This window comes from Lutra lutra, chromosome 6, assembly GCF_902655055.1.
Source record: "Lutra lutra chromosome 6, mLutLut1.2, whole genome shotgun sequence".
NCBI lineage: Eukaryota > Metazoa > Chordata > Mammalia > Carnivora > Mustelidae > Lutra > Lutra lutra.
The window spans coordinates 56,690,633-56,703,157 of record NC_062283.1 but is presented as its reverse complement, the minus strand read 5'-3'; the positions used below and the strand labels follow the sequence as shown (position 1 = coordinate 56,703,157).

Below are 12,525 nucleotides of genomic sequence, written 5' to 3'. Positions count from 1 at the left end.
GTCCTCGTATTTCCTTTATAGAACTCATCACAATTTATAATTATCTTGCTTATTTGTTTACTTGTTCATTTTCTCTCTTACTAAAATGTAAGCTCTGAGGGTGGAGAGAGCATATTTGACCTATTCACAGTTGTAAGCCCAGACACAGCACAGTGCCTCAAATGCTAACTACTAAAAGTGTTGACTGACTGAATGAGTAAATAAATACTCCAATGCAAAGCACAATGACCAATAATAATACCATCTTTAAAATGCTGGAGATACCCACCTACACACTTATATATACACAATGGTCATACCTCCACACATACTCTACATATGCTTACCTGTGTGCACCCACGCATGCAAAAATACAAACAGGGAGATGGATGGATGGATGGATGGATGGATGGATGGATAGAAAGACAGACAGAGATGAGAACCATTCTATCCAAGTTTCATTTTTCCATTATCTTTGTTTTATAACTCACATGTGTTTTCTTCAAATAGAAATTAATATTTCTTTTTAAACACTGGATTTCACACATAAACGTTTTCATTTTATCTTACCAGAATCTATTCTCGCTTGCCTTCGGGCAGCACATTCTTCAATTCGAAGTTTAGGTATTCCTTCTGCTACAGCTTTGGCCATTCCACCCATCTCTTCAATTTCATTAATGAGCTAATAAGAAAAATAGATTAATAAAACTGGAAAAGAATATAAAGATATTTTTATAAACTATACAAATTAGTTATATCACATAAATACTAATATTAATAAAGCAATAAGCTATTTTAGTGGTAAGTTTAACACTTTGTAAGAAGAGAATCAAGTAGACTTCAAGAGCATTAATTAGAAATTCTACAACAGTTAGGGGTGCCTGGCTGGCTCAGTCAAGGAGAGCAGGCAACTCTTGATCTCAGGTTGGTGAGTTTAAGCCCCACGCTGGGTGTAGAGTTTTCTTAAGTGAATAAATAAAAACTAAAAAAAAAAAAAAAAAGAAAGAAAGAAAGAGAAATTCTACAGAGTTAACAATACACTATTATGTATTTGAAAGTTGCTAAGAAAGAAGATCTTTTTTTTTTTAAGACTTTATTTATTTATTTGACAGAGAGAGATCACAAGTAGATGGAGAGGCAGGCAGAAAGAGAGGGGGAAGTAGGCTCCCTGCCAAGCAGAGAGCCCGATGTGGGGCTGGATCCCAGGAGCCTGAGTTCATGACCTGAGACGAAGGCAGAGGCTTTAACACATTGAGCCACCCAGGCGCCCCAAGAAAGCAGATCTTAAGAGGTCTTATCACAAGGAAAAAAATTTTGTAACAGGCATGGATATTAACTAAACTTATTCTGGTAATCATTTCACAATTCATACATATATCAAATCATCATGTTGTATATCTTAACCTAATACAATGTTATAAGTCAGTTATATCTCAACTAAAAAAAGAAATTATGTACTTAAAGGTACTTGAAAAGAAAACAGAAAAACTAAGATGTAGATTCTGTAAAACAGAACCTCACTCAAGTCTTGGGAGAAAACTAAAAATAACAACAATTCTCTCATCTTTATTTTTAGTTACATAAGTAAATAAATTCATGGTCACATAAATAAGTATTCTTTAAAAAGTATATTTCAAAATGCAATTTTATTTTTTATTTGAGCAGCAGAGTAATGATGTAATTCCATCTTATTGATACCAGGGAAGATCTAAACTTTTAATCACAGCCTCATATATACATATATATGTATATATGAGATGGTGGGAAAATGAATGGTGGAAGGGTATGTGACTTTGCAGAAAGGAACAAAGTTAATTTTTTTTTTTTTTTTTTTCCTGAAGAAGTCAAGAATAAGAATTCATGTTGGATATAAAAGAGGCCAAAGGTGGGCGCCTGGGTGGCTCAGTGGGTTGGGCCGCTGCCTTCGGCTCGGGTCATGATCTCAGGGTCCTGGGATCGAGTCCCGCATCGGGCTCTCTGCTCGGCGGAGATCCTGCTTCCCTCTACTCTCTCTCTCTGCCTGCCTCTCCATCTGCTTGTGATCTCTGTCAAATAAATAAATAAAAATCTTTAAAAAAGAGGCCAAAGGTAAGATAGGAGGCTAAAAAGATGGGGGACTAGAATTTAGAATTTGCAACTACCCCTCTCCCATTCAGTCAAGAGAACCAAAGTTTACTGCTTGCAGAAAATGGACCAAAGTTTACTTCTGCAGAAAAGCAATGGGCTGTATCAAACACCAAGTACAGAAAGAGGCATGGGTAAGATGTCTTGTTGAAATAAAAACCTGCATTCTGAATAATAACACTAAAGACAAAGGCACACAGAGAAAACAGACAATATAGGATATAGAAGGAAACTCAAAAAAATAATTAATAGCCTCAGAAATAATCAGATTCTGTATTAATGAAACAAGTAGTATAATATACAAGAAAACACAAAAACAAAAATGAGCTTTTGAAAATTAAAAATATGATATATGAATTTTAAAGTAAATAGAAATTTAAAGTTGATGACTCTCCAAGAAAACAAAACAGAATCTCATGGATAAGTTATAGAACAGAGAGGAACATCAGGGTACCTACGGAGGTCCTTACCCAACAACTACGAGTTCTAGAAAGAGAAATCACAGAAAACTGGCAGGGAGGAAATTATCAAAAAAGTAATACAAGACAATTTCTTAGGGCTATGAGAACATGAAAAATGGGGGAGATGAAAAATGCCCACCGAAGGTCTCGTGAAATGCAGGAAAAAATAAACACACCAAAGTCTAGCAACTCAAAAATAAAGAGATCCTGCAACTGTTAGAAAGTTCCTGAGAGTGAAAATAGAATCAGATTTCTAAACAGAAATAGTGGAAGCTAGAATAAAAAGCAAGGATAAAAAGTAGATCAATGTTTACACACTCACAAATGAAAATAATTTCAAAGTCAGACTATCCATCAAATACCAAAGTAAAATGAAGACATTTTCGAACACCCAAAGTTTCATATAAGTCATCTGCCATGTACCACTTTTAGAGGAGGTTCCTATGCGGTATGCTTCAAGATAACAAGGGATAAATCAATAGAGGTAGACAAAGGATTCGAGCTGCAGATTCAACATAGCAGAGGTAAAAAGAATTCCCAGGATAACAGTAAAGGGAAGTCAAAGGCCACAACAGTCAGGACGTCTAAAGAGAAATCAGCTGAAATCAAATGAGAGCACTGGAGGACTTCAGAAGGATATCTACTATTGAGATATAATTTTATTGGTAGTAGTATCAGACAAGAGAAAGCAGAGGTAAGAATCAGCTAAAATACTAAACTACCATACTACAAAGCAAAATTGATGGAATTATGCTGTATGTACAGCATACATGTGTAATTCTAAAATATGGAGATAAACAAAAAAGATGTATTGATTCAAGGAAGTTGGAAAAAAGCAAGTAGAAGACAAAGGACTGCTTTTTTATGTTAGAGCCTTTTAACACTCAGTCTTTTTAACTCTTTGAAGAAAATATTTAATACAAATACAAGTGTATTTTTAAATTATGTTTCTATTTGTATACTATTAAAGTTGAATCTTAAATTTTTTCTCTCATTTTATAAATCTTGATATAAATCTATAAATGATTTGATTTATAAATCAAAATATCTATAAATCTTAGTAAATCTGTAAATCTTAAAACCCAAGTTTTAAAGAAGAGAAACTGACCTTCAAGGCAGCCTCATAAACATCATTTGTGAGAGATTCCATCATATAGGAACCTCCCCAAGGATCAGCCACTTTGGGAATCCCAGATTCTTCTTGAATAATGATCTGTGTATTCCTGGCAATTCGAGCACTTTTCACAGTTGGCAAACCCAAGGCTTCATCAAAAGAATTTGTGTGCAAAGACTGAGTACCTCCAAACACTGCTGCCATTGCTTCTACTGTAGTACGAATAATGTTATTGTAAGGGTCCTAAAACATTCGGTGAAAAGCAAAAAGTCAAAACAAGGCAACAGTCGATAAGAGATGCTACTATGGTTAAGCAGTGGCTCTTGCATACTTATTTTGCCGTGTCTACAGTAGGCTTCAGAATATCCAGTAAATTTTGACAAATTAGTAAACAAGCCAGATTTAACAAGCACTCAACAAATGATTTATTAATAAGTGATCAGTGAAACAGATGAACAATGTACTATGAGATAAAAAATCTGGAATTCATTCTCTTCCTGATTGTGATTTGGGCAAATCCTTGGATCTTCTGAACCTTAGCTTCCTTAGTTATAAAAATGAGGAGGTTAAGCCAACAACTATTTCTGCCAACCCTGAAACTGTATTTCTCCATTTATAAGTACCTAAAGTCATACTTAATGTGGATATATTAGTTTTTATTCACTTTTAAGTATATAAAAGCAATGTTAACTTTAAAGTTATGAATTATTTTTAATGTATCAATATAATACGTAAAAAGACATGGGAAAAGATTATCACACAATCTTCTAATAGAATGAATTTAAATTACTCAAATGATTAGAGTCTTTAAATGGGTCTGTTTGCATGCATACTTAAAACATGTAACTAAAATAAATAACATATATATGCACAAAACTCTAATCAGGCAATTTTATATTGAGAATTTTAACTCTTAAAATCATTTAAGATAATATTAACTAAACTCGGGTTTTTACTTCTTCCTCATCATCACGTTTTTTTTTTTCTTTCACTTTTAAAAAGGTAAAACTATAGTAAGTAGTAAAAAAAGTAAAACTATAGTAAGCCAATTTATATGATTTCCATAGTTAACCACTGGAGGGAGCCAGTTTTATTTATTATAACACGTGTTAAAACACACAAATGTGCATTATGCCTCAGAATAATTATAATTTTCAAACATGAATAGATGGGTTCTTAAATCTACTTCCTGACTGTGCTATGTTGCTTGTAAGACAATATATGAATTTGCTAAACCTCTACACTTTAAATTATATATATATACCTGCTCAGTAAGTGACCATCCTGATGTCTGACAATGAGCTCTCAGAAGAAGGGATTTAGAATTTTTAGGCTGAAACATTTTCTCTATTAAGTGAGCCCAGAGTTTTCTCCCAGCTCTCATTTTTGCTATTTCCATATAAAAGTTCATCCCAATTCCCCAGAAGAAAGACAACCTAAAATAGTAATGTTAAGTCCATTATTTGATTATACTTGGCAACATAAAATGGAAAATAAAACTAATTGTATCACACACTAGATTTTAATTTTAAACAATTTAATTTGAACTAAAATCAAAGCATATAAACTTAAGTAACTTTAAACCTAACAGATAAAAGTACAGTTTAAGGTACACAGAAGAAAGAGCTCTGATTATTTGCTTCAGGTGGGAATTATTCACTTTACAATTGGTTTTTCATTTTTTTGTTTGTTTGTTTTGTTTTGTTCTTAGGAAAGAAGTTCCTCTTGTGCCCTCAAATAAAGAATGACTCACTATCCAAAATTAAAATACTTCAAGAATACCCAGTACGTAAGTCAGGGGTCACCTATGAAGGGAATAAAACCACCAACTTGTTTTCTTTGGATAGAAAGAAAGTTTTCCTGTTTTTTTTTTTGCTTGTTTTGTTTTTTGATATAGGCATATATTTCTCCAATTGCCCTTAAACTCACTAATTCTTTTTATTTTATATCCTGCAGCTGAGTTACACATTTAGTTTAGTTTACTTGCCTGTGCCTAGAGGCACAAAAGCTGTGTTTCTTTATATAAGACACGGTGCACCTTAAGTAAAGAAACGAAAGACTAATAAAAATTCGTGGTATGCCCTTGGACGTTCTTAACATTGCTGTTCTCAAATATTTGTCTCAGGATACCTTTTCATTCTTAAAAATTACTAAAAACCCCAAGTAATCTTTATATGGATATTATCTATCAATATTTACATATTAATTCATTTAGAAACAACAATCATATAACATGTTAACATATGTAACATTTTTATGAAAAATAATTATACTTTGCTAAAATAAAAAATAATAATAAAACAGTTACTATTTTACATTTTTGCAAAACTAATATGTGGCTTCAGGGAAGGCAGGTGGAGTCAATATCTGCTTCTACATTTAATCTGCTACAACATCACATATCATGTAGTTTCTGGGAAACAATACTTAGACTTTTGAAAGAATGGAGGTGAAAAAGGCAGATAAAGTCTTAATACAATCATGAAAACAGTTTAACCTGAAAGACCCCAGGAAGGGTAGTAACCCTGAAGAGTCCTTGGACCACACTCTGAGAAATGCTGTCACATTATGTATATAACAGTCTCTGGTATAAAGAAGTATTCACTAATCTATAAACAATATGAGGACAGAAGTCATGTTTTTCATAAGTTTGTTTTTTTTTCCCCCAACACATAAACTGGTTCTCAGCCTAGAGCAAAACTTAGCAATTAATTGCTTAGCTGACCAATTTTTGATCACCGAATTTAAGCACTTCATAAACTTTAGTTAAGCTTTTCCATACTTCTTTTTTAAGATTTATTTGAGAGAGGGAGAAAGCACGAGTAGAAGGGGCTGAGGGAAAGGGAGAATCTCAAGCTGACTCCACGCTGAGCACAGAGCCCCACACGGGGCTAGAACTCAGGACCCCGAGATTACAACCTTAGCCGAAACTAAGAGTTAGATGCTCAACTGACTGTACCATCCAGGCACCCCAAGCTTTTCTGTATTCTTCATACAACTTCATTAACAAGCTATTTTGAAACAGAAATGTTTTAAATAGCACTGTGCATTCCAAAACATTTATATTATGTAAGTGCAACAGAAAAAAAATGAAATAAGTGACTTACTTTTTAAAATGGAAAATTAAAAGAATAAAAGCTAATATGCCTGAAATAAGATGTTTACAATTTTAATTGTCAAAATATGTCAGGTAATTGTGTTTTCTGAATAGCTGGAAACAAGATTCCTCTAACTTACCAAGAAGTAGTCAAATTTAATTCTGATTTTTAGTCATCAACAGTATTGGCTTATTCTCTCATTATTACTCCAATAAAACGTAAAAGGATTGAGGTATGACATTTATAAATACAGATTTATCACTAGATCTACTGTACACTCATAAATTGGTCCAAAAATTGTCTTATTATTAAGACAATCTCTGAGTCAATTTACTCACCTTGGTGCAAATTCATCAATTGTCAGACCAGCTTGGAGTCCAGTTCTACAATATTCCAACCCATCAGCTATAGTATAGGCCAGTTCCAGAATGGCATCAGCCCCTGCCTCCTGCATATGGTATCCACTAATTGAAATTGAATTAAATTTTGGCATGTGCTACATAAAATATTAAAAAAAAATAACAGTGAATAAAAATTTTAAAAGGTTCTATTAAACCCATTTTCTAAAAGACCATTATTTTTAAATGATGTTCAACTTAGATATACAGAGTAGTCTTTAATATTAACTGAAAATATTTAATGCTTACTTTGTTACATTTAATTCACTCCTCAATTTAAGTAGTGATTCAATGAACCATCATAAAAATTGCACCTGTTTTAAAAGCGAAAATGAACTTTTGGGACTTCATCAAGATCAAAAGCTTCTGCACAGCAAAGGAAACAGTCAACAAAACAAAGAGGCAACCCACAGAATGGGAGAAGATATTTGCAAATGACAGTACAGACAAAAGATTGATATCCAGGATCTATAAAGAACTTCTCAAACTCAACACACACAAAACAGATAATCATATCAAAAAATGGGCAGAAGATATGAACAGACACTTCTCCAATGAAGACATACAAATGGCTATCAGACACATGAAAAAATGTTCATCATCACTAGCCATCAGGGAGATTCAAATTAAAACCACATTGAGATACCACCTTACATCAGTTAGAATGGCCAAAATTAGCAAAATAGGAAACAACATGTGTTGGAGAGGATGTGGAGAAAGGGGAACCCTCTTACACTGTTGGTGGGAATGCAAGTTGGTGTAGCCACTTTGGAGAACAGTGTGGAGATTCCTTAAGAAATTAAAAATAGAGCTTCCCTATGACCCTGCAATTGCACTACTGGGTATTAACCCCAAAGATACAGATGTAGTGAAAGAAGGGCCATCTGTACCCCAATGTTTATAGCAGCAATGACCACGGTCACCAAACTGTGGAAAGAACCAAGATGCCCTTCAACGGACGAATGGATAAGGAAGATGTGGTCCATATACACTATGGAGTATTAAACCTCCATCAGAAAGGATGAATACCCAACTTTTTAGCAACATGGATGGGACTGGAAGAGATTATGCTGAGTGAAATAAGTCAAGCAGAGAGAGTCAATTATCATATGGTTTCACTTATTTGTGGAGCATAACAAATAACATGGAGGACATAGGGAGATGGAGAGGAGATGGGAGTTGAGGGAAACTGGAAGGGGAGGAGAACCATGAGAGACTATGGACTCTGAAAAACAATCTGAGGGTTTTGAAGGGGTGGGGGGTGGGAGGTTGGGGGAGCCAGGTGGAGGGTATTAAGGAGGGCATGTATTGCATGGAGCACTGGGTGTGGTACAAAAACAATGAATTCTGTTATGCTGAAAAGAAATTTTAAAAAAAAGTAAAATGTCACAGACCTCATAAAAATTTTGTATTTTCTAATAAACATAAATATCTGAATGCCAAAAGAAAAAATTGTACCTGTTTTATTTTTCTAGTGAAAAAGAATCTGCACTAACCATTCTTTAGAGTCAAAGTTTAAATTTTGAAATTAGTTAGCTGAGGTTAGGAATGCAACCTTTAGTCTGAGAACTGAATAAGACATCTTTAATTCCAAACCAATGACTCCTCACAAGGTCCTAAGATCTCCTAACTCTGGGCTAATCTGCTGAAGAAATATAAATTTAAGTTTTATTTGCATACTTGAATGAAGTCATTGAAGATGAATACGTGCATGGGGGGGAGGGAGAAAGAAAATGATTCAATCCTTAGTACTATAGTTCTAAGGATTCGTACTAAGTACTATATATTGAAACAGAGCAGGATAAAATACATGGCTTAACAATCAAAGATTTCAATTTGATTTACTGTGACATTTTAAAAAATTTATTTAAATTCAATTAACATATAATGTATTTGTTTCAGAGACAGAGGTCAGTGATTCATCAGTCTTACATAATACCCAGTGCTCATTACATCACCAGCCTTCCTTAATGTCCATCCCCCAGTTACACCAGCCTCCTAACCCTCTCCTCCCCAGCAACCCTCAGTTTGTTTCCTATGCTTAAGAGTCTCTCACGGTTTGTCTCCCTCTCTGATTTCGTCATTTTATTTTTACCTCTCTTCCCCTATGATCCTGTGCTTTGTTTCTTAAATTCTACATATCAGTAACATCATATAACTGTCTTTCTCTGACTGACTTATTTCGTTTAAAATAAAAAATAAGTTTCTAACTTTTAATGCTAAGCCTATCCTGGACAGATTTTTTTCTACCAAAATCACTAAGCGAATGGTATTTCAGGGGGCACCTGGCTGGCTCAGTGGATGGAACATGAGACTCTTGATCTGGGGTTGTGAGTTTGAGCCCTACATTGGGTACAGGGATTACTTAGAAAAACAAAATAAAAAAGATTGAAAAAAAGAAGATGGTATTTCCACCATTCTCCTAAAACTTTTTATTAGGTAGGGTACATATCACACATATTCTGACAAGCCCCCAAATTATTATCTTTCCCAAGAGCTGGCCAAACATCAAATAATAAAAACTAGTTCACTGAAATCAATATGGTAATAAAGAACATGGGCTCTAGAGTCAGAATGATCAAAGTCTAGCTGTGTCACTTAGCTAGCCATATGACTTTAGGCAAGTTTCTCACCCTTGTTATTTCTTGGTTTCCTAAAGTATAAAATAGAAGTAATAATTATGCCTTCCTCATGGAGTTTTGTAGGATTTAATGAAAGGATTCACCTAAACCACTTAGCATTATGCCAGCATGTAGTAAGTGTTACCTGTTGCTAATATATGTTATAGATCTATAATTTATATTTTGAATATTTTATTTATAATTAACCAAAAGCACCTAAAAAATGTTCCACAGCAAAAACAATAAGGGGATTGAATTCCATGGAATTCTGAGACTACTTGAGTATATGCAACTTATAAATACGAAGCAATAAAACAAACAGGTGCTTCTCTATAGAGAGGAGTCCAGCAAAATTTCTTTAAAAATAATAGAAATACTGGAATATTGGAATATTATTCAATCTTAAAAAGGAGGTTAATTCTGACACATGCTATAACATGGATAAACCTTGAGGACACTATGCTAAATGAAATAAGCCAGTCACAAAAATACAAATATTGTATGATTCCACTTAATATAAGAGAGCTAAAGTAGTCAAATTCACAGAGCTAGGAAGTGGAAAGATAGTTTCTAGGAGCTGAAGGGAAAGGAGGTGGGGGAGTTATTATTTAACAGGTACAGAGTTTCAGTTCTGCAAGATGCAAAGAATTCTGGAGATGGATGGTGGTGATGGCTGCACAACAGTATGACTGTATTTAATGCCACTGAACTGTACACTTCAAAACAGTGAAGATGGTAGATTTTATGTTATGTGTATTTTGATACAATTAAATTAAAAAAAAAATACAAAGGTTGAAAGTTCACAAAGTACTTCAGTATAACATTATTAGATCAGTATATGAAACCAGCGCTTTTATCACTTATGTGAAGGATTATTAAGGCAATTTCGAGCTTAAAGATGACATTAGGAGCTTTCGAAAGGTGAAATGCCAAAGTATGTAACAGCACAAACTGTACAAATTGCTACTAGCTACTCAATTCTCCACTCTCCTCCTGTAACATCTGAACCATAAATGCAGAGTGCCACTGTACAAGGACTGTACTTTCAATCTTCTCTCACTACTATGGGTGTCCACTGAGATACAACTGGGATTAGGGTTTCTTCCTTCTGGAAATTTACCTTAAATCAGAGGAGCTGGGTCATTCTGCCACCTCAAACAAACACATCCAGCCCACCCACTTCCTCAACCCTAAGCTGGCATACTAACAACGGAGGACAAGCTAGATTAAAGGAGCCTGGAACCCTAATGACTATGGAGCTACCATACAACCAAGCTCCTGACAGCCTACTTTCCAACTTTTTCCAGATGAAAGAGAATCGAATCCTATTTAGTTTAAGCTACTATTTGTGTATGTGCATTTGTCATATCCTGCAAAATGTAATCCTATACATACGTTCTTGAAATTGAAAAGGGGGATAAAATATACAATTCTATATAATACGGTTCACATAGGCAAATTAGATCTATGAAAAGCAATAAAACTGCTAAGCATAAAGGCTGAATATCAATGAGGAGAGTAGGCAATGCTTGCAAGAGTTCTGAGACAACAGAAATTATAAGAAGTAAAAGAGATTTTAAAAAAAAGTTTCATGGTGGAGGAGAGCTTGAGCCTTTGCCGTGAAATAATATAGTCTAACGTCAAGGTAAGTTAAGAAAAGGAGAGCATTGCCAGCAAGAAGCAAAATGTAAGTGATGGTGGGAAATACATAGTAATTACTCAGAGGGATTTCCCCATGGAGGGATTGCTATTAACATAGGAACACTATAAGATCCTTCTTTTCCCACCTAATTCAGGGGTGAAATACCAGGCACCTCACTATAGATGGCAGATACAAGTGATACCTTACTAAGCTGATATTTTGATCCCCTACTGTCTGGCACCAATGCATACTTCATAACTGAGTATGAATTCTGGAAAGAAATAAAAAAGTATAAATTATGAGCCCTCTTTGATTCTAACAATTATCAGAAGATAAAAATTTTAATAAAGAAAATACAGTAAATGTCTAATACCCAGATTCCTATAGATAACAAGAGTATAAAATGAGTACATTAAAAGGAAAAAAATACAAACAATAACACACATACATATAAAACCTTCATACTAAAGTTTATACTAAAACTATGATTCAGACTCACTTATCAAATTCAAATTAGGTTATGATATTTTATAAAAAATTCCTACATCCAAAGAAATAAAGCAAAATCCATAAGAAGCAGAAAATACCTGTGCTGTATATTGGAAGATGTCAGCAATAATTCTCATGGATGGTTCTGGAGGAAAAATGTAAGTATTTCTGACCATAAACTCTTTCAGTATATCATTCTGGATGGTACCAGTAAGTTTCTCTTTAGGTACACCTTGTTCTTCTCCAGTTACTATAAAAGTTGCAAGAATTGGAATAACTGCTCCATTCATGGTCATGGAAACGGACATTTTTTCTAAAGGAATTCCATCAAAAAGAATTTTGGTATCTTCCACGGTGTCAATAGCAACTCCAGCCATTCCAACATCACCACGAACTCGAGGGTTGTCTGAATCATATCCACGATGTGTTGCCAGATCAAAGGCAACTGATAATCCCTGCTGACCAGCTAAATACATAAAGAAAAACAATTAGGATTAAGGAGTCTGACATCAAAGCAAACTGATTTACATTAACACTACTAAAGTGTTGATTCATCTCATCATTGTATACTTTTATAACAGACATTTTTATACTCACAC

General features: G+C 34.2%; 1 protein-coding gene across 5 annotated transcripts in view; it reads right to left on the bottom strand.

Moving 5' to 3' along the window:
* The window catches only part of MMUT (methylmalonyl-CoA mutase), a 33,089-nt gene that overhangs the window by 16,369 nt on the left and 4,195 nt on the right, over positions 1 to 12,525 (bottom strand). For all 5 annotated transcript variants that reach the window (XM_047733462.1, XM_047733458.1, XM_047733459.1 and 2 more), the window contains 5 exons: positions 12,025 to 12,392; positions 7,115 to 7,272; positions 4,943 to 5,114; positions 3,673 to 3,921; positions 550 to 661 (listed from right to left, as the gene is read on the bottom strand). In XM_047733462.1, coding sequence (XP_047589418.1) covers positions 550 to 661; positions 3,673 to 3,921; positions 4,943 to 5,114; positions 7,115 to 7,272; positions 12,025 to 12,392 — 1,059 coding nt within the window. The remainder of the gene's footprint in view (positions 1 to 549; positions 662 to 3,672; positions 3,922 to 4,942; positions 5,115 to 7,114; positions 7,273 to 12,024; positions 12,393 to 12,525) is intronic.